Source organism: Carcharodon carcharias, chromosome 2, assembly GCF_017639515.1.
Source record: "Carcharodon carcharias isolate sCarCar2 chromosome 2, sCarCar2.pri, whole genome shotgun sequence".
Lineage (NCBI taxonomy): Eukaryota > Metazoa > Chordata > Chondrichthyes > Lamniformes > Lamnidae > Carcharodon > Carcharodon carcharias.
In genome coordinates, this window is record NC_054468.1 from 153,515,542 (window position 1) to 153,539,088 (window position 23,547).

Here is a 23,547-nt window from a genome sequence, read left to right on the forward strand (position 1 = left end):
TCCTCCTTCCGTTTCTGGGGACAAGTGTTTCCCTCTTTGCTGCAACCTCCTTCAGGGGGTCTGCGAGGCACTCATCTGAGAAATGTGGGGCTGACTGCCCCGCCGACCTGCCCTCCCACCTGCCATGTCCAACCACAATGGGGTCCATGGAGACTTCAGCATCTTTCCATGGCAGCCTTCCAGGGGCTGCTTGGGCCAGTTATGTATCGGCCGCCAGGTTGCCATTGGACCCGGCGGACATCATGCCCCTGCCCCAGTCCATTCCTTCTTGCTGATTCCCCAGCCGCCTTTCACACTGGGCGGGCCTTAATTGGCCTGCCAGCATGAAATTGTGGTGTGCTGCCGCTCGCAGGAAGTGGTCGGCTTCCCGGCTGCTGCCGCCTGCCCCCACCAAGTCCTTACGCCACGGGTAGAATTCTGCTCCATGTATGGGTGAAGTTCTGTTTCTCATTCCACAAATGCTGCCTGATCTGTTAAGTATTTCCAACAATTTCTGCTTTATTATATGTAAATTTTCCTGACCTTTTAAGCGTTCTGAATCTGGCTGAGTTTCTGTAGAAATTCTTTTAGTATGGGTGGGATATGAGAAAATGGGGTACCTCTTTAAGCTTTATGCATGGGATAATCATAAACCTCCCCCCACCTTTATAAAGCAGTTTATGAGTTCACTCATGATAGCTCATACAGCACCCCCACGTAAGGCAAATATAGTGTATATGCCAAAATATAATGAAAGGAAAGGTAACTTCATTCAGCCAAAGTTTAGAGAAATTTGATTCAACCATCTTTGAATCTGTACAGTGTTGACACTTTCCAACCAGCTCATTACTAAATGATGTTTCCAATTATGCTGCAGCTATCAGCCTCAGCCAGTCTCCTCAGAGTCAGCAAGCAGGACGAAAAGGATGGAGGAACTTTGCAGGAAGTAGATTTGCAGCATACAGAAGAAGTCAATTCTACATCGAATCAACTCGACCCAATAAGAAGCCAAGTTCCTACTCAGCATGAAATACCTCAGTGGGTTAGTACTTGGCAGTGACCTCTGGAAACACTTATGTCTTTGAGTATTATTCCAATACTCTGTTGGGTGACTTCCCATCTTCCAAGAATCTGAAGCTTAAACAAAGCCAATTATACAGGCATAAGGCTGATTAGGTAAAAAGTCTAAAAAATATGGCAGTAAATAGAAAGTCGGAAATATTTAAAGAAATAATTCAAAATGTTCAACAAAAATACATTGCATTAAAAAACAAAAATTCAGCAAGAAAGATAAATCTGTGCTTTTATAAGGAAGTTAAGAGTAGGATTAGATTAAAAAATGAAGTTTATAATGTTGCAAAGAATATTAGTAAGCTTGCGTATTGGGGATGTTTTAGAAACCAGCAAAGTGCTATCAAAAAGTTGATAAAAAAGGAAAAGAAAATACAGGGACAGTGTCTCAAATCCAGCTGTCCAAAAACTGAAGATGTACAAAAAAACAGATATTTTTAAAATGTGCCATGCATCAATTTTAATTGAGTAAAATAAAAAAATAACTTACTTGGACAAATTCAGCTAGGTGCTGCATTGGCAGGGTGGCCGGACAAGCTATCCGCTTTGCCACTTCACACGCCAGGCTATTGTGCACTCCAATTGACCCTTGATCCAAACCGCCCACTGCCTGAACTGCCCGACCTGAAATCTGGTAAGATCTGAAATCCGGTGTGGCCTTGGTCCCGAGGTTGCCGATTTTGAGACTTTGTACCTGTATTAGAGCAAACTAACCAGCAATATAGACCAGGATCTTTAGGTTGGTGAGCGGGGGGCCGGGCCCGCTCACTGAAGGGTAAAATGATGCAGCATGACATTGGGCAGAACATTTCAATTTTCAGGCGCGGCTGAATCAGCTGTGTGCCTGCCGACCTGTCAATGGCCTATTGAGGCCATTTAAAAAGTAACTGAGTTCCTTAATGGACCTGCCTGTCCTACCTTAAGGTTTGTGGGCAGGCCGAGAGACCTGGCGGGCTTCAGAAAAAGCATGAAACCTCATCCAAGGCGGGATGAGGTTTCATGAAGGTGTTAAACATTTTAATAAATGTATGCTTTAAAGTTATGGACATGTCCCAACTCATGTGACAGTGTCACATGAGGGGACTTGAGGGAAGTTTTATTTTTGCCCCTTCACCATTTTTAAATTTGGCGCCGATCTCCCTAAGGCAGCACTTAGCCTCAGGGAGATGAGTGTGCTCTTTCATGTGCGCGTCCACTCATGCATTTCCCCCACTGCGGGGGGAAAATTCTTCCCATAAAATAGATTGTAAGAATTTTTACAACCATTTGAAAAAGAGGAAAGTAGCCATAGTAAACATGGATCCCTTATAGGCAGAGACAGGAGAAATTAACATGGGGAATGAGGAAACGGCAGAAAGATTGAATAAATATTTTGTGTCTGTCTTTACAGTAGAAGTCACAAGTTACACACCAGAAATAGAGGGTAATCTAGGGGCTAATAAGTGTGAGGAAATTAAGGTAATTAATATCAGCAGAGAAAAATTACTTGAGAAACTTAAGAGGCTAAAACCTGATAAATCCCCATGACCGAATGGTCTAACACATGAATGACTAGTGTCAGTGATACATCATTATCTACGTCATCTCTTATCTGTTAACCCTTTATACTAAACTGCAAGCCCCCCCACCTCGCCCCAGCCCAAGTATGCTATCCTACTTTTTAACAACATGAAAACGTGAAACTATCTGCAGGATTTTCCCCTCAGCGATTTGGGGGCGGGGCCCGCTCACTGAGGGGAAAATGATGTGGGCTGGTGTTGGAAGGAACCCCTGACGTCATCCCGGTCCATTTAAATCTTCAGGAAGGTGGGCAGACAGCGAAATTAGCTGTCCACCCGCCGATCTGTCAATGGCTAATTAAGGCCATTGACAGGCTAATTAACCTTGTTAAAGACCCTGCCCGTCCCAGCTTAAGGCTGGCGGGCAGGCCAGGAGCCCCAGCGGGCTCCAGATTATTCATGAAACTTCATCCATAGGCAGGATGAAGTTTCATGTCCATTTTTTAAAAATTTAATAAACTTTATTTGTCACCTGAGGGAGACATGTTAATAATTTTTAATATTTCTCAATTTTTTTGACTTTTCTTGCCTGTCAGTAAACTCCCTGAGACAGCACTTTGCCTCAGGGAGCAGTGTGCTCTTTTGCGTGCATGCGTGAAAGAGCGCACTTTGACAGTTGGGGATTCTCTCCCCACCCCCCGCACTGGAAGTGCTTAGCGTTTCCTGTCGGGCAAGCTGCTGGGCAGGCCTTAATTGGCCCCTCCACTCAAAATGGCGGCGGGCCCTGTTTTGGCGGCGAGTGCCGACTGGCCACCTGCCACCGAGCCGGTGGGGCCCGCACGCCCATCAAGGGCAAAATTCTGCCCTATGTCTTTAACTATTCACATTACATTTCTGTAACTCCCTTTTTACAACTACAGACTCTACTCAACTCCAACTCCCACCCTCCCAAGTCACAGCCCTGAGAGATTCAATCTCCTTCAGTATTCTCGGCTTAGGGAAGACATCTTGGAGACATGAGAGCCTTCTTCTGCATCTGGCAGGACTTCATCATCTGCAGGGTAAGACAATACTTTATCATCTTTGCTATCAGCATAGCTGGGAAGCTGAGTGTAGGTTCCAGAATGACGGAACTGCAAGGACAAGGAAGACTTTTAAACTAAATACTGATTCAGAAGAGAAGACTGAAGAGAATGGATATTTGGACTCTCTGGGACTAGAAGAGAAGAAATCAGGACTTTCTGAGGAACTTTTTGCTCCCTCAAAGAACTCTGGGAAGAAGCTTCAAAAGAGGAATGTTCTTCAACTCTTGAAAAGACTCTCAGCTGTATCATTCACTGCTGTATCAAAGACTGAAAAGGCACAGAAGATCTGAGATTTCAATGAACTTAAACAATGAAGAAAAAAATGATCAACTTCCTGTAAGACTGTCAGGAATGGGCACACTGGATGCAGGGATGATATTTCCTCTGGCTGGAGGGTCTAGAACAAGGAGGTCACAATCTCAGGATGCAGGGTGGACCATTTAGGACTGAACTGAGGAGAAACTTCTTCACTCAGAGTGTGGTAAATCTATGGAATTCTCTACCACAGAGGGCTGTGGAGGCCAAGTCACTGAATATACTTAAGAAGGAAATAGATAGATTTCTGGACAGTAAAGGTGTCAAGGGGTATGGGGAGAGCACGGGAGTATGGCGTTGAGATAGAGAATCAGCCATGATCATATTGAATCGCGAAGCAGGCTAGAAGGGCCGAATGATCTACTCCTGCTCCTATTTTCTATGTTTCTAGCTGTCACCCCTTGTAGCTAAGAGGAGGACTTTGATTGGAAGATCTATGCCACCTGGACCTTGTAACTTGATGTCTGATGGATCAAATGTCCTCGGCTAAAGCCAGTCGAGGTTATCTGCTAATATGTGAACAGCCTCTCCGGTATCAATTTTAAAAGAAGTATTGAAGTACTCTGTAGGGTTGTTGTTTTTTGGACTTTCCGTTTCTTGGAAGGAATACATATCATAAATACTTGCTGATCTGCGACCTCGATTAAAATGACTGGATTTGCAGAAACACTGGAAATGTCCAGCATTCTCTGCCCCCTGCTGGACAATCTTGTGACTATGCTGGGTTTTTGCGCTACAACGCACGCATCTTAAAATGGCTGCTAGTGTGGAGTTTCCTGCCCTTTCATTTGGTTTGGTGGGCTTTTGTATGGGTGGGGCCACTGTCCATGGGCCTACCCAATCTATGGAGTCATATGAAGCCTCAGAGTCGCCACGAATAACCTGATTCGATGCTTGGAATTGGGGTGCATTGCACACTGACCTGCCTGCTCAATAACAGAGTTCCATGTCGGATTAAAAAAGGTATCAAAGCCTTTTAGTCAAAATCCAGCACACCCTGCCTAAAGAAAATGCCATCTGCTACTGGACCTATTGCATAAAGAAAGGAACCAACTTGGAGCTTTGGTTCTTTTTTTTTGAAGACCTGACACTGCTAGGCACTGGAGAAAATGGCATTTCCATAACTCCCACTAATGGTTTCTCTGTGGGTCCTCAAGGCAGTCAAACGGGCGGGGAAAAGGCAGGGACTGATCATCAGGTACGGTCATCGTTACCTCTCTCCAGTGTGCCTCATTCTACCAGTGAAATTTCTCAAGCTGCTTTCAAAAGTTTCTTCATTCTGTGGTTCCTTCAATAACACCAATGTGTCTTTTTATAACGATGACTCCACGGCTGCCACCATGTTCTAAGATTGGGTCCTTCTAGGCATGGGACTTGGTTCTTAGACAGATTGTAGAGATACTGTGACATTATTTAGCACCTGTTTGTTAGTACTACATCCAAACAGGTTACAGAGTAGGCACGTATCTCTTGGGCATGATTCCGAGAGAGAGAGAGAGAGAGTCTAAAACATGACTGACTAGTGATAGTGGTACATCATCATCTCTGTCATATATTAGCATATCCTATCTGCTAACCCTTTGTACTACACCTTTGACATCAAGGCAGCATTTGACCAAGTGTGGCATCAAGAAGCCTTGGCAAAACTGGAGTCAATGGAAATCAAGGTGAAAACGCTCCACTGGATGGAGTCAAACAGAGCACAAGGGAAGAAGGTTGTGGTTAGTGGAAGTCAGTCATCTCAGTCACAGTATATTGTTGCAGAACCAAATTCAGCTGCTTCATCAATGACCTTTCCTCCATCATAAGGTCAGAAATGGGATTGATCGCTGATGATTGCATAATATTCAGCATCATTTGTGACTTCTCAGATACAGTAGCAGTCGGTGACCACTTGAAGCAAGACCTGGACAACATTCAGGTTTGGGGTAATAAGTGGTAAGTGACAATCCGCCACACAAGTGCCAGGTAATGACCATCTCCAACAAGAGAGAATCTGACCATCTTCCCTAGCCATACAATGGCATTACCATCACTGAATCCCACACCATCAATACCCTGGGGGTTACCAATGACCAGAAACTTAACTGAACCATCCATATAAACCCTGTTTCTACAGGAGCAGGTCAGAGGCTGGGTGAGGTGAGTAACTCACCCCCTGATCCACAAATCCTGTCTATCATCTACAAGGCACAAGTCAAGAGTGTGATGGAATACTCTCGCCTGTCCTCAATAAACATTGAGATAAAAGCAATATACTGCGGATGCTGGAAATCTAAAACAAAAACAAAAATACCTGAAAAAACTCAGCATGTCTGACAGCATCTGCGGAGAGGAATACGGTTGATTTTTTGAGTCCATATGAATCTTCATCAGAACTAAGGAAATAGACAAATGAGGTGAAATATAAGCTGGTAGAGGGGGGTGGGACAGGTAGAGCTGGATAGGGGGGCAGTGATAGGTGGAGGCAAAGAAGATATTGCCAAAGATGTCATAGACAAAAGGATAAAGGGGCATTGACAGTGGTGATATTATCTAAGGAATGTGCTAATGTGGTCATTAAGGTTAGCAAGCAGGACAAGCTAGTGGCAGATGGCCCTAGGGGGGGTGGGGTGGGGGGCAAAATGGGCTATAAGGTGGAGATAAAACAATAGATCAAAATAAATTTAAAAACAGGTGGAAAAAGAAAGATATATATTTTTAAAATTGTAAATTATTGAAAAAAGGGGGATCAGAAAGGGGGTGGGGATGGAGGAGAGAGTTCATGATCTGAAATCGTTGAACTCAATATTCAGTCTGGAAGGCTGTAAATTGCCTTGTCGGAAGATGAGGTGCTGTTCCTCCAGTTTGCATTGAGCTTCACTGGAACATTTTAGCAGGCCAAGGACGGACATGTGGGCATGAGAGCAGGATGGTGTGTTGAAATGGCAAGCGACAGGGAGGTCTGAGTCATGCTTGCTGACAGACCGAAGGTGTTCCACAAAGCGGTCACCCAGTCTGCGTTTGGTCTCTCCAATGTAGAGGAAACTGCATTGGGAGCAGCGAATACAGTAGACTAAATTGAGGGAAGTGCAAGTGAAGCACTGCTTCAATTGAAAGGAGTGTTTGGGCCCTTGGACGGTGAGGAGAGGGGAAGTAAAGGGGCAGGTGTTGCACCTTCTGCGGTTGAATGGGAAGGTGCCGTGGGAGGGGGTTGAGGTGTAGGGGGTGATGGAGGAGTGGACCAGGGTGTCCCAGAGGGAATGATCCCTGCGGAAAGCCATCGGGGGGGGTGAAGGGAAAATGTGTTTGGTGGTGGCATCATGCTGGAGCTGGCGGAAATGGCAGACGATGATCCTTTGAATACAGAGGCTGGTGGGGTGATAAGTGAGGACAAGGGGAACACTATCATGTTTCTGGGAGGGAGAGGAAGGTGTGAGGGCGGATGCGCGGGAGATGGGCCGGACATGATTGAGGGCCCTGTCAATGACTGTGGGTGGAAAACCTCGGTTAAGGAAGAATAAACATTGCCTCCCTTGATGATTTTTGATCAACAAGGGAGTCTAGGGTTATGGAGGACTGGCAGGAAAGTACAGTTAAGACCATAAGCAGTTCAGCCATAATCTTATTGAATGGCGGAGCAGCCATGATGGGCCACATGGCCTAATCCTGCTCTGTTTCTAATGATCTTATGATTTTATGATCTTCACTCTCACCTGGATAAATTCTACTCCAACAACACTCAAGAAGCTCAATACCATCCAGGGCAAAGCAGCCCGCATGATCGGCACCACATAGAAGCAAAGGTAGAAATAGCAGAAGCATCCATTTCCCTCCTGGTGTTTGATAAGGTTTCTGCCAACAATTGCTTTCACAGCTACAACCCATTGTTAGTGACTGTCCTCGTCTCATCTGATGTTTTACCAAAAATCTTTTTCTCTTCCTTTTAGGTGTTAAGATACACAAGCTCCAAAAGTTCATGGATACCAACACCCCTCCAGTTCTTTCATCCCCTTCACTTCCCTCTGACACCATCCCTTCTCCTAATCACACCTCTTGCTTTATATTCACAATACCCTCTGACCTTCCCCTCTCTGATGCTGAACAATCTATATTTAGCAAAGTACTCAGCTTTATCTCCTTTTTTTTATTCATTCAAGGGATGTGGGCATCGCTGGCTAGGCCAGCATTTCTTACCCATCCCTAATTGCCCTTGAGAAGGTGGTGGTGAGCTGCCTTCATGAACCACTGTAGTCCATGCGGTGAGGGTACACCCATAGTGCTGTTAGAGAGGGAGTTCCAGGATTTTGATGCTGCCTCAATGAACTTCGAGCTCATCACGATGTTAAGTCTTCCTCTCTGTGCTCTGTGCTCACCTCTGACCTCTTTGGTCAGGAGTTACCTGCTCTTGATCTTTTCATTGGGATTATCAGCATGACATTGGAATTTAATTTCTCTGCTCCCCTCACGATTTGCTGCATATGGCCACAAACCACTTCAGTATCTGAGGAGTTGCGAATGATGCTGAACATTGTGCAATCATAAGTGAATGTTTGCACGTCTGACCTTATATGGAGGGAGGGTCATTGATGAAGCAGCTGAAGATGGTTGGGTCTGGGACTGAGATCTCTAACAACCACAACCATCTTCCTTTGTGCTAGGTATGACTCCAACCAGTGGAGAGCTTTCCCCCAGATTCCCATTGACTTCAGTTTTGCTAGGGCTCCTTGCTGCCACATTTGGTCAAATGCTGCCTTGATGTCAAGGGCAGTCACTCTCAGCTCCCCGCTTGACCTCAGCTTTTTTGTTCATGTTTGAACCAAGGCTGTAATGAAGTCAGAAGCTGAGTGGCCCTGGTGAAACCCAAACTGAGCATCAGTGAGCAGGTTATTGCTGAGTAAGTGCCCCTTGATAGCACTGTTGGCAACAGCTGCCATCTTTGAGAGTAAGCTGATGGGGTGGTAATTAACTGGGTTTGATTATCCCTGCTTTTTCTGGACAGGACATACCTGGGTAAATTTCCACATTGCTGGATTTATGTTGTAGCTGTACTGGAACAGCTTGGCTAGGGTTGTGGATAGTTCTGGAACACAATCCTTAAGTACTATTGCCGGGATGTTGTCAGTGCCCAAAGCCTTTGCAGTTTCCAGTGCCTTCAGTCTTTTCTTTGATATTATATGGAAGTATTCTTTCTCTTGCTCCTTGTAATTTTTTTTTATTGCATTATCAACTTAGGCATCAAAATGAAAACAATGGGCCCTATCAATATGAACTAGTTTGTTTGTTTTTCCTCTACCATTACAAAGTAGGACCTCTGATTTAAGAAGGCATCCTCAATATTCCTGGCTTGCCTACGATGAACATCATCAGTAACAAGAACAAAGTACTGCGAATGCTGCCAATCTGAAATAAAAACAGAAATTGCTGGAAATATTTAAGCAGGCCTGGCAGCATCTGTGAAGGGAGAAACAGAGTTAACATTTAGGTCAATGACCTTTCATTTGAACTGATAAAGGTCAGAGAGGTAACAGATTTAAAGCAAGTACAGAGGCAGGCCAAGGGTGGGGTGGGGGGGTCACGGTGGTGGTGGGGGCGGGGGGGGAGGGGGGAGGTGTGCGGTGCGGGTGTTCGGTGGGGGGCAGGGGGTTGAAGGAAAAGAACAAAAGTGGAGATCTGCGATAAAGTGATAGTCATGAGAGATTAAATATCAAAAGAAATTATGGTGCAAGACAAAAAGGGGATGATAATGGGGTACATTAAGAAAAGATGTGTCTGAGGATATATTACTGGGGCAATGCAGAATCATAACCAAGAGCTACCATTCAAAAACAAACAAGTTATGAGCTGAAATTGTTAAACTCAGTGTTGAAGGCTGTAAAGTGCATAATTCAAAGATGAAGTGTTGTTCCTCAAGTTTACCTTGAGCTTCATTGGAACAGTGTGGAAGGCTGAATATAGGGACATCAGATTAGGAGTGGAGTCGAGGCATTGTTCCCTCTGTGGCGCAGTGGTCTATTTCTCTATCACCGCAACATACCCTCTTGTTCCCTTGGCATCTTTCCATGAAAGCACAGGAGATGCTGGTTCTGCCCTTTTACTTCTTCCCTTCTCACTGTCCATTGCCCAAATACTCCTTCCAGGTGAACCAGCAATTTACTGATAATTCTTTAAATTTTGTATAATAATTTCTCTGTTCACAATGCAGCCTCCTCTACATCAGGGAGACTAAATGCAGATCAGTTTGCAAGCATGATCCTGAGTTTCCAGTCTGTATCATTTTAATTTTTTGTTTTAGTGATGTGCTTTAGAAGAGATACAGAATATAAAAGTTGAGACCTAATAATTAATTCACTTCAACCTTTAGTAAATTCAATGGTGTGCTGAGCACAGTTGGCTTCAGACAGTAGTAAGGATGTTGAGGCAACAAAGATGGTACTGGATTAGCTAGGTTATTGCCTGGTATGGGGAAATCCAAATACAAACTGATACTTGAAATGCTGGGTCTGTTTTCATCAGAACGGAGGAGATTAAGGGGTGATTTAATAGATGTGTTTAAAACTGAAAGGATTGGGTGGATTAAGAGAGAAACAGACCGTTTCCAGTAGTTGAGGAGCCTAGAATGAGTAGACATTGATATACTATTAAATGTAAGAGATATTGAACAGAAAACAAGACAAACATTTTTACACTGAGATTGTTAGGCTGTGGGATCACTACCTAAGTTGGTGATTAAAGTAAAGACCATACTGCTAGAGGAGGTGGTGGAATCAGGTACGATAGTGGTGTTTAAGAGGCAGCTTGACAAATAGACGAATAGGATGGGAATAGAGGGATACAGACCCCGGAAGTGCAAAATGTTTTAGTTTGACAGGCAATGTGATCGACGCAGGCTTGGAGGGCTGAAGGGCCTGTTCCTGTGCTGTACTTTTCTTTGTTCTTTGTTCATACTAACATTTAAGAATAGATTGATAGTTATTTGAAGGAGAGGGAGAGGGTATATGGGAACAGAGAAGGAATTTGGGATTAGGCCTATTGCTCATGTGGGTAATGAGCACCAACACAGACTAGTTGGGCTCAATGGCCTAGTTGTCTGTTGTAGCTTCTAAGCAATATTATGGAAGTGACTTGTGCAGAGTTACTGAAGTTGGCAAAAAATGCATTTTTTTGATTAAAGTGAAGAGACAACTCATTGGTTCAAAAGAAAACAAAGAATCAGAATGAAAACTGAGGGCAAGTATACGTCAAAAGTATCCTCACCATTGTAAGACATGAATTGTAATGTCCCTCATCATGTTTTTATAGGGTGGTGTATACAGCATCACCAACACCTGCATGGAACCAGAGACTTTGGACAATGCGAATGTTACTGGTGAAATCGAGCTCTCTATCCAGTACAACTTTAAGGCTGTAGCACTGGAAATCCACATCAAAGCGTGCAAAAAACTAGCTTATGGAGATGAGAAAAAGAAAAAATGTAACCCGTAAGTGCATATTTCTAGATCAAGCTTTTTATTAAAAAGGAAATACTTCTATTTTTCCAGGCCTTTTGTGAAATCTGGATAGCCAAAGTTCTTCACAGCTAATTAAGTAATTTTAAAGTCTAGACATTATTATAATGTAAAAACTGAGGCAGCCAATTTTCAAGATCCCACAGACATCAAGATAATGACCAGATAATCTTTTTTCATTGAATCATGGAAATTAATGGCACAGAAGGAGAGCTTTCAGGCCATTGTACATGTGCTCTTTTTAAAAGAGTAGTCATGCTAAATCTCACATCCCTGCTTTTTAACCCTGTAAATTCCTCATCCTTAAGTGCTTGTCCAACTCCCTTTATTTAAGGAATTGGCTTCATCAGATTCTCAGTAGAATGTTTCACATCTCAACAAATTTCTGAATGAAAAATGTTCTCCTCTGGATCTTATGCCAATGACTTTAAGTCTATGACCTCTAATAAATGACCCACTCGCCAGACGGCATATTTTTTCTGTTTTCTCTGTCAAAACCTCTAATTTTCTTGTAAAACTCTATTAGGTGCCTCTGAACATTTAAAGATTTGTGTAAATGGACACCCAAGTGTCCCTGCTCACCTATACTTTCTAAACCTGTGTTACTTATAATATATTGTCTTTTCATATTAGTCTTCCCAAAAAGCATCACTTCACACTTTTTTGTATTGAACTCCATCTGCCATGTTTCTGCCCAGTTCACCATCCCATCTATATCATGTTGTCATATATATGTTGTATGTCAGACTGGATATGTAGTTAGATATTCAGCAAGGTGATGTGGATGTTGCGCTGATAGATTTAGGAGGTGGGTTTAGGACGTTGGATGCTGAGCTGAGTGATTGGATGCTGGGCTAGGCATGTTCAATTTTGGGCTGAGAATGTTGCTTGTTGGACGTGTCACTCAGATGCTGGTAGGATGAGTTAAATGTCAGATTAGGTTAGTTTGTTGTTGGGCTGTGTGGCTGATTGTGGAGTTGGAGGTAGTCAGATGCTGGTCTGGGTCAGTTGAATGCTGGCCTGGGTGAATGAAATATTGTGCTAGATGTCAGGTTGGGTGGTCAGATTTGGGCTTGATGAGTTTGAGGTTGAGCTGGGTGATTAGGATGTTGAGTTGTGTGGTTAGATATTCAGATAGATGAGGTGGTTGTTGGGCTGAGTGAGTTGGGAGTTGCGCTGGGTGTGTTAGTTGCAGGGCTGATTGGGTTTGATGCTGGACTGATGGGTTATACACTAGGCTAGGTAGGTTGAATGCTGGGTTGGGTTGATACAAGGCTTGGGGGTTTGGATGCTGGTTTGGATGGTCGGATGCTAGAATGTTGAGTTGAAAAATGAGCTTGATGAGTTTGATATTTGTCTAGGTGAGTTCAATGTTGGAAGCAGTATGTTATATGTTGGACTGTGTAGCTCAGCTTTTATTCTGGATGAGTTGGATTTTGGTGTGGGTGAGCTTGATGTTTGCCTTTCTGAGTTGAATGTTGAGCTGGGAGTGTTGGAATTTTGGCTTTTGTGGGTTACATGTTGGCTGTATTGTGTCTGTGCCAGTTCGCTGCAAGAGCAAATCAGCTAGTCCCTCTCCCCAACCCTTTCCCCTAGTGCTGAGAATTTTTTCTCTTTAGTCGCTTAAGCAGCCACCACTAAATTCTCAAGCAGTGCATTCCAGATCCTAACCACTTTTGCCCATCTCTTCTCAACTGCTCTCTTTGCCTCTCTTATTTCCTTTCAGTAGTTACCGACCAGCCATCTTAACCTCAGTGGTGAATAAAGCATTGAAAATATTCTGAGGGACAGTGATAATTGTCATTTAGAAAGGCATGGATTAATTGACAACTGTCAACGTTAATTTCTTAAAGGTGGGTTGTGTCTGACTAACTTAATGGAATTTTTTCAGGTGGTAACAAAGAGGGTCAATGCAGGTAGTGTGCTTGATGTTGTCTGCATGGATTTTAACAAGACCTTTGATATGGTCTCACATAGAAGACTAGTCAGGAAAGTTAAATCCTATGGATTCAAGGGAAATTAATGCGTTGGATCCAAAATTGGTTCAGTGGCATGAAGCAAAGTGTAATGGTCGATTATTGCAACTAGAAAATTGTTTCCTGTTCTATATGTCAATGATATGAACTTAAATGTACGGAACAAGATTATGAAGTTTGTAGATGGATAAGATTATGGCAGACCTAGATAGAATCGCGGAATTGTTACCGCACAGAAGGAGGCCATTTGGCTTGTCGTGTCTGTTCTGGTTCTCCATGGAAGCAACTTACCTGCTGCTACACTCCCCCCTTCTCTCCATGGCCTGCACATTCTTCGGATGAGATTTTCTGGCCCCAAACACCACTGGGATCGTCTGGTCCTGCCTAAAGCCAATGGACTTATGGCTGAGCTGCCGAATATCCCGCGATGGGTCCCACCACGACGGGCCGGAAAATCCTGGCCTTCCTTTTCAGATAACAATCCAATCCCCTATTGAATGCCTCGATTGGCACTCTCTCCACCACACTGTCAGGCAGCACATTCCAGATTCTATCCACTTTCTATGCAAGAAAGGTTTTCCTCATATCGGTATTGTTTCTTTTGCCAATTACCTTAAATCTGTGCCCTTTTATTCTTGATCCTTCCACCCATAGAAACTGTTTTCCATATCTACTCTTCCCGATCCCTCATGCTTTCTCAAAGCTCTATCAAATCTCTTCTCAACCTTCTCTTCTTCAAGGAAAACATTCCCAACTTTTTCAAACTATCTACATAATTGAATTTCCTCATCGCTGGCAACTTGTTGGGAATCTCTCTAGCACTGCCTCTAATCTCTTCACATCCTCCCTAAAGTGTGGTGCCCTGAACTCAACACAATACTCCAGTTGAGACCGAACCAGTGTGCTACACAAGTTTAACATAACTTCCTTGCTTTTATACTCTCTGTCCCAAATCCTGTATGCTTTATTAACTGCTCTCTCCATCTGTCCTGCCACCTTCAATGATTTATGCACATATACACCAGAGTCCCTCTGCTCCTGCACCCCTGTTAGAAATGTACCCTTTATTTTATCTTGTCTCACTGCGTTCTTCCTACCAAAATTAATCACTTCACACTTATCTGCATTAGATTTCAACTACCACTTGTCTACCCATTTCACCAACCTGTTTATGTCCTTTTGAAGAAGAGTCAGATGGACTCAAAATGTTAACTCTGTTTCTCATTGCTGGAAATTGTGGTGGAAACAGATTTAAAAAGCACTTGGATATGTGCTTGTTGTGCTGTAACCTAGCAGTGGGATTAGGCTGGATTGCCCTTTATTGGCCAGCACACATACAGTGAGTTGAATGTCCTCCCTCTCTGCCATAAATGTCTGTGCTTCTATAATTGTTTAATCTTCCCCAGGGGCCTTTACTATGAGATTACTGATTAACCCTGCCCCATAACACAATACTGGATCTAAAATAGCCTGTGACCTAGCCTGAGTCAAAGACTAATAATAATGTCAGCATAGAAGAAAGCTATTTGGCCCTTTGTATCCATGCTGGCTTTCTATAGAACCATCCCCTTGCTCACTTCCTGCAGTTAATTGCTCTTACGTACCCTTTCAATTTCCTTTTGAAATCATAGGTCATCTCTGCTTCAACTACCCTCATAGGCAGCATGTTTCAGGTCATTACCACTCACTGCATAAGAAAGGCTTTTCTCATTTCCCACTGACACCTCTCCACCCTGACCCTCACCCTGCCACCCCACCCTTCTTGACCAAAACTTAAATCTCTGTCCACTACTCCATGTACCATCAGCCAAACAGAGCAGCTTTTCTTTGTCTATCTTTTTTAAACCTGTTATAATCTTGTGCACCTCTATCAATATCCCCTCAATCTCCTTTGCTTTAAGCAGAACAATCCCAGCATCTCCAAACTAATCTTGTTGCTAAAATGCCTTATCCATGGAAGCACCCTGTGCGTCTTTTAAAAAAATTTACATGTCCATTTACATCTCTGTACCCTCTCAAGGATATTTGCAACTTTCCAAAATATGGCTGGAACCGGACACAATACTCCAGTTATAGCCTAACCAGAAGTTTATATAGGTTCAGTATAACTTGCCTCATTTTGTCCTTGATGCCTGTATTTATGAAGCCAAAGCTCCCATATACTTTGCTAGTTACTCCCTCAACATGTCCAGCCATCTTCAAAGATCTATGTACATGAACCCCATATATTACCTTTCCCTATCACTTCTGTCACATCACCACACACACTTCTCTGTATTAAATTACAACTACCACTTTTCTGCCCATTCTGCTAGCCTGTCTATGTTCTGTTGCAGTTGATTGGTATCATCCTCCCTTGCCACACCTCCAAGTCTGCAAACATCAGCAAATTTTGTTAATCAGCCTTTTATATGGCATTTTGTTAAACACTTCCTTAAAATCTGTATGGACAACACCACTTCACTCGCTTCATCTTTGTGAATTCATCAAAAAATTCAATTAGATTCATCAAGCATGATCTTGTTACCATTCCAGTCGAGACCGATAACTTTTAAAAAAAGATATTTGAATCTCCAGTGCCTGATTGAAAACATTTCAAGTTTTAAAACTTTCACTGAAACAAATGAATTAAAAGGAACATTGACTAACCACTTGCTAGGGGGCAACTAATACTTTAAACTCCATAAAAGATCCCCCATGTGACTTTTAATATGACCGACAATCCTACGCCTCGGTTATACTTTATGCTGTCTCTTAAGTGGACACATAATTCTCCCAGAACCTATCCAAACCTATTCTTCACTCCTGGTGGCCTGCACCCTTTTTCCTTTCCCAGCCAGGAAAACAAACTAACTTTCACTGTGAGGGTTATACTGGAGATTCCTTCCCTCTAGCTCAAGCTAAGCAAATCTTGCAGCCTCCTTTAAATCCTCACAAACTTGGTCTCTTCAATCTGAGTGCAAGCTCCCACCCATAATCTGCATGGTGAACAATAGGGTCAGCATTTTCTCTGCTTCAGGTGCAGGACTAGTTGCCTCTATCTCCTGCTCCCTGCCTCTCAGATGGTGGCAGACTGACTTGTGTCTGTGAGTTTCAGGGATATCTTAGAAACCCTGTAACTTGATACTGCAATGGCTTTCTATGGATTTTCTCTTCCTAAAGTCCATTTCCATGGTAACGTGAACCACATGGGCCTTCAATCCAAGGAGAAATGCTAATAGCTACTATCTGGACCCCCAACTCCATTCTATATTGGAATTACACAGACAGTTCAAAGTATAACCATTTATAAAACCTGACAATCTACCCATAGTCAACACAACTGCTCCTACCATTGTGTACAGCTGTGAACATCTAGCACCTTCTTTCTAGTAAGACAACCTGGGCTCCCTTTTAACCTTTAACAAGGAATCCACCAAGGTTTGTTGTTAGGCAGAATTCAGAATGGGTCATTTCTCATACTCCCCTTCATTCCTTAATTTTACCATAAATTAAACAGACAGCCCCCAAAACATAACAAACTTATGAACTTTGTATTTGTAGCAATCTGCTTTCACCAAATCCATGCAGGCAATCCTCAATTAACTTAAAACTGTTCAAGCACCAGATGGTTTTTTCCCTGATTATTGATTCTAAAACCTTACCCATCACTGATGTTAAACTGACTGGCCTACAGTTATTAGAAATGTCCTTACACCCTTTCTTGAATAAGCGCGCCCAATTTGCCAATCAGCAATCTTCTGGCATCTCCCCTGAATCCAGGGAAGATGGAAACTTTATGACAAGCACTTCTGCTGACTTCACTCCCACTTCCTTTCGCAATCTGGGATACAAGCCATCCGATCCAGGTGACTTTTCCATTCTAAGCATAGCAAGCCTTTCCAGCATAGCCTACCTATCAGTTCTTGCTCCATCCATTACATTTACAGTCTCCACTTCTAATGACATTTTAGCAGTATTCTCTTCCTTAATAAACACCAATACAAAGTATTCATTAAGTATTCTAACCTTGCCCTGTGACTGTAAGCATATATCACCCCCTTTGTCCCTAATACCTGTTCCTTACTACCCACTTCAAATTTACATGCTAGTTGAAGATTTTTGGGTTCTCTTTTATGTTAACTGCCATTCGAGTCTCTTGTTATCCCTTCGCCAGTCTTATTTTTCTCTTCATCTCCCCTCTCAACGTATTGTATTTAGTCTGGTTCTCACTTGTAGAATTCACCTGCCATGCATCATACACCCTCTTTTTTGGTTTCATCATATTGTCTATCTCCCTCCTCATCAAAGGAGTCTAGGCTTCGGTTCCCCTATCTTTTGTCCTTGTTGGAATGTACCTGGCCTATACCTAAAACATCTTCTCTTTAAAGGTCACCTGTTGTTCCATTACTGTTTTTCCTGTCAGTCTTTGGTTATATTTTACCCTAGTTAGATCTCCTCTCATCCCATTCAAGTTAGCTCTCTTCCAGTTTAGAATTTCTACATTAATTGTTCCTTGCTTTTCTCCATTACTAGTCTAACAAGAACACAAGAAATCGGAGCAGGAGAAGACCATATGACCCATTGAGCCTGCCCCACCATTCAATACAATCAAGGCAGATCTTGGACTTCAATTCCATTTTCCTATTTGCTCCCCATGTCCCTTAATTCCCTGGGAGACCAAAGATTTATCTATCTCAGCCTTAAATGTATTCAATGATGGGGCATCCACAGCCCTCTGGGGTGGAGAATTCCAAAGATTCACAATCCTTTGAAGTAATTTCTCCTCATGATCAGTCCCTTCCCTGAAACTATGCCCCACGTTTTAGATTCTCCAGTCGGCAGAAACAGTCTCTTGGCATCTAACAAATCAATTTATTTTAAACTTTTCACAAGCGCATTAGTGAACCTCTCCATGAGGACACTGGTCCCCTGTTGGTTCCCCAATGCCCTCCTGCTGTCAGCAGGTTTTTCCAGTGGCGGACAGGAGGCAGGCCGAGTGCAGATCGGCTGCCCACTCCATGCAAGCGGACAGCCGATTTGCATATTAAAGGCTTCCATTAAGTGAAGCCACCAGCACTTTGCCAGCAATGGGTGGCTGCCTAAATTGTGGGAAAGCTGCCAGCTAACCTGGGTGGCCATTGCAGCCAGAGACTCCATGCCCTGCAGAGGCAGTCGTGGCAGGGAGGGTGGCCTCTACAGTCCCAATGGGCCATCTGGAAGATCCTGCCTCCTTGACCACTCTAGCCTTAAATTTTCCACTTACCTCGCCAGCCTTGTGTTCTCTGAGCTGCCTCAGCAGCACCCTCTCTCGGTGGGGCTGTTGGGGCTCTAGAGCTGTGAGCACTCTGATTGGGCCAGCAGCATCCACATGCTGTTTCCATCCCTAATTGTACAGCAAGATTATGCAGTCACCCCAAGAAACAGCCGAGTGAGTCTCACTGCCAGCAAGCGAAGGCTTGGGGCCCCTATTTCATCCCAACATTGACATCCCAAAGCCCGTGAGAAAATTGTGTCCATTGTTCTAGAAAACTGTCAAAAACATTCTCATCCTCCAAACCACTTTTACCAATTCATTTCACCTAGCCTACATGAAGATTAAAATGCACCATGATTATTATATTGCTTTTGTTACATGCTCCTCTGACTTATACTCTGTCCAACACTATAGTGACTGATTGGGGTGGGGGGGGGGGGAAGTCTCTAAATTTCCATCAGTGTTTTCTATCCTTAGCTCTTTCTTCTCTCTACCCATACTGATTCTACATCCTGATTTTTTGGGTTGAGATCCTTTCTAATGACTGGCTTTATCTCATCCTTTATTATCAGTGCTGTCTCCACTCCCTTTTTCCATTTTGTCTATCTTTTTAAAAGTTAATTAGCCTAAGCTATTTAATTCCAAACCTTGCTTACCCTGAAATTGTGTAATTATTAATGGAACCTAAGAATTGGAACAAAGAGCATTGTGTATATAGTTACTGAAACCACAGGACTTTATGACTCTTTTCTTGTACTTTTTAGGTATGTGAAGACCTATTTGCTTCCTGACAAATCTCCTCAGAGTAAGCTGAAGAGCACAGTGAAGAAGAACTCGGTGAATCCAGTGTTTAATGAAACATTAAGGGTAATACATTCTTGGCTGATGAGAGACTATTGCTTCTTTTAAAGTTGGCAAATGAATTCAGTTTCAAGGACTTCTGTTGAGTTTTTAGTTAGTTATCTGTCTATCAGTTAATGAATTACTAAAATAAGCTTACTTTGAACATATAATGGACATTTAAGGTTAAACATTGTGAATTCCTGCTGAGCTTTGTGTATTGATTGCCAGGTTTTAAATAGTTTGTGCTGTGAATGCATACCCTTGAGAAGCTATCCATTTCACTAGAGACCCTTGCAGCTTTTGTGTTTTCCTTCTCCTTGTACTTGCTTACTAGATAAACATCAAGTCACCAACCATGCATAAGGGATTGGTTAACATAAAAATGCTTCAGAACGTATGAACATACGAAACAGAACCTGAGTTAGGCCATTTGGCCCCTCGAGCCTGCTCCGCCATTCAATAAGATCATGGCTGATCTGTTTGTGTTTCGAATTCCACATCCCCATCTACCTCCAATAACCTTTGATTCCCTGGCCTAACAAGAATCTGTCTACCACCACCTTAAAAAATATTCATTGATGCCACCTCCACTGCCTTCTGAGGCAAAGAGTTCCAAAGTAGCACAACCCTCTGAGAGAAAAAATTTCTCCTCATCTCTGTCCTAAAAGGGCAACCTGTAATTTTAAAACAGTGCCCCCTTGTTCTGGACTCACCCACAAAAGGAAACATCCTTTCCATGTCCACCTTTTCGAGACTGTTCAGGATCTTGTATACATCAATAAGTCACCCCTCACTCTTCTAAACTCCAGTGGAAACAGCCCGGTCTGTCCAACCTTTCCTCATAAGACAACCCACTCATTCCAGGTATCAATCTAGTAAACTTCCTCTGAACTGCTTCCAATGCATTTACATCCTTCCTTAAATAAGGAGACCAAAACTGCGCACAGTATTGTGGTCTCACCAATGCCCTGTATAAATGTATTACTTTTATGTTCAATTCCTCTCATAATAAAGGATAGCATTCCACCAGCCTTCTTAATTACTTGCTGTACCTGCATACTAACTTTTTGTGACTCAAGCACTCCAACACCCAAATCCCTCTGCACCTCAGAATTCTGCATTCATTCTCCATTTAAGTAATATGCTGCTTTTTTATTCTTCCTGCCAAAGTGAACAACTTCACATTTTCCCACATTATACTCCATCTGCCAGATTTTTGCCCACTCACTCAACCTATCTTTATCCGTCTGCAACCTCCTTCACAACATACTTTTCTATCTACCTTTGTGTCATCTCCAAGTTTAAATGCCATGCCTTTGCTCCCCTCATCTAAATCATTGATATTAATTGTAAAAAGCTGAGGCCCCAGCACAGACTCCTGCAGAACTCCATTTGTCACATCCTGCCAATCAGACAAAGACCAATTTAAGCATACTCTCTTATTTTCTGCCATCCAGCCAATCCTCTATCCAGGCCAATATGTTACCCCTGCACCATGAGCTTTTATTTTCTGCAATATAATCTTTGATGTGGCACCTTATCAAATGCCTTCTGGAAATCCAAGTACAGTACATCTACAGGTTCCCCTTTATTCTTAGCGCATGTTGCTCCTTCAATGAACAATAAATTAGTTAGACATGATTTTCCTTTCACAAAACCATGCTGACTCTTCTAGATTACCTTGAGTTTTTCTAAGTGCCCAGCTATAACCTCCTTAATGATCAATTCTAACACCTTCCCCACGACAGGCATCAAGCTATCTGGCCTATAGTTTCCTGCTTCCTGCCTCCCTCCTTTCTTGAATAGAGGGGTTATATTTGCTACTTTCTAGTCTGATGGAACCTTTCCAGAATCTAGCAAATTTTGAAAAAGTAACACCAACGCATCATTAGCCACCTCTTTTAAGACCCAAGATGAAGTCCACCAGGACCCAGAGACTTGTCAGTCCGCAGCTCTATCAGTTTGCTCAGTACTGCTTCCCTAGTGATTGGAATTTCACCTATATCTTCTCCCCTTTCCAAAATATTTGTTCATTTCATCCACCATTTCTTTATTATTTATTATTAACTCCCCATTCTCACTCTCTAAAGGACCAACACTCACTTTACTTACTCTTTTCTTTTTAAATACCTGTAGAAACTCTTGCTATCTGTTTTTACATTTCTAGCTAGCTTTTCTCATACTCTAATTTCATTCCCTTGATTAACCTTTTAGTCATTCTCTGTTATTCTTTATATTCTGACCAATCACCTGACCTGCCACTCATTTTTGCACAGTTATATGCTTTTTTCTTAGATTTGATGCTTCCCTTAACTTCTTTCATTAACTGTGGATGGTGGGTCCTCCCTTAGAATTTTTCTTTACAATAGCAATATGCTTGTGCTGAGTATTCTGAAATACCCCTTAAATGTCTGCCACTGCATCTCTATTGATCTATCCTGTAGCCTAGTATCCCAGTTCACTTCAGCAAGCTCAGCTTTCATGCCCACATAGCTGTCCTTATTTAAGTTTAAAATACTAGTCTTAGATCCAATCTTCTCCCTTTCATACTGGATGTAAAATTCAATCATATTGTGGTCGCTGCTACCTAGGGATGCCATTATTAGGGATTTTTCAGAGGTTGGTAGCAGTATTACAAAGCTGGAGAACTTGTAGACATGCCTGAGTTGGTAGCTTCCTCAGAACAAGCTGAGTCTAAGTCCAAATCACATGAAGCATTACATAATTTTCTCTTTAGTGATATACATAGAAAACATAACCACAACATTCCTCTTTTTTCAAATAAATAGTTCCCCCCTTACAAATAACCATAACTATTCACAATATATGGAAATACTTATTTGTACATTGCAGAATAACAAACTAAAGAAAATTATAGATTTATAAGTCCCCAAAGTGTAGTGGTGGTCTGCTATGTGACCTAACTTAGTGACTATGGATGTGGAATTTTCTATTCTTAGTCCGAGGGCAGGCAGGAAGGTCCATGTGATCCTCCACTGATCAGCTTATTAATTTTGCAGGAAGTGACCCAGGAGGATGCAGGTTTGGAGTCGCAAGTTGTCTGCCATCCACCAGTCGTGCCCTTGGACACATCCACCTCCCTCCCTCCTTCCATCCCTGCTTCTGCATGTCTTTCATCCTCCCCTGTTTTTTCAAAAGTTCCTCTCTAGCTTCTGAAAAGTTAGTTTGATGAAAACTAGGTATATTCATTTGTCTGCCAAATATGAGTTCCACCAGTGATGGGATGGGTGCACATGGAGATGTTGCCCTAAGGTGTAGTGTTGCAATGTGTCGATGTTTGGTCTTAGAGTTAAAGATTTTGTCATACGAAACATACTTTCTGCCATGCTGTTAGACCTAAGGTCTAACTTAAATGCAGAGAAGCAATAGTAAGATCTATTCTCCACTTCTCACACATTTCCCTGAATGGCTTACCAGTAAATTGAGGACTATTATCTGAGATTAACTCTCTGGGTGCCCCAGTAAACTAAAAATAGCACTCAGAATACGTGCTCCAGTTGTGCTTGATGTATCGTGCAATTGAAGGATGATAGGGTACTTAGAAAAATAATCAGTGACAAGTAAGAAATCATTCCTGTGGATGTGGAAGAGGTCGGAAGCAGTTTTGGCCCAAGGTTGAGTAAGAACTTGGTATGGTAAAAGTGGTTCCTTGTGCTTATTTGGCATATTTTTCTGACATGCCTCACACTTCTTAACTGTGACTTCAATGTCATTGTTCATACCCAGCCAATAGACTGTCTCTCTTGTGGGCTTCCTCAAAAGGGTGTTACTTCTGATGATGATTTGCCATGTTGTACTTGGTTGATTCCATGAATGATTACCAATGTGAGATCTCGACATGCCAGTAGACCTTAATTGCTGAGCCTTTGGTTTCTACTATCTAGAATATCTGGGATACTCAAGATGACTGGTTATATTTACTGGACCCTATACATGGAATTACTGAGCCATTATATGCTGAAAGCTTCATGGTAGTATATTTCTCCATGGCCCACCACTTCTTTGGGCACACTGCTTGTAGAATTCTCAGAGGCA

At 42.6% G+C, this 23,547-nt stretch overlaps 1 protein-coding gene across 5 annotated transcripts in view; it reads left to right on the forward strand.

The window, feature by feature from the left end:
- Positions 1-23,547, forward strand: part of sytl3 (synaptotagmin-like 3) — a 173,797-nt gene that overhangs the window by 141,024 nt on the left and 9,226 nt on the right. For 4 of the 5 annotated variants that reach the window (XM_041203928.1, XM_041203938.1, XM_041203949.1 and 1 more), the window contains 3 exons: positions 857-1,021; positions 11,231-11,409; positions 19,413-19,515. In XM_041203928.1, the coding sequence (XP_041059862.1) occupies positions 857-1,021; positions 11,231-11,409; positions 19,413-19,515 (447 nt within the window). The remainder of the gene's footprint in view (positions 1-856; positions 1,022-11,230; positions 11,410-19,412; positions 19,516-23,547) is intronic. The other variant, XM_041203959.1, reaches the window with a different exon arrangement.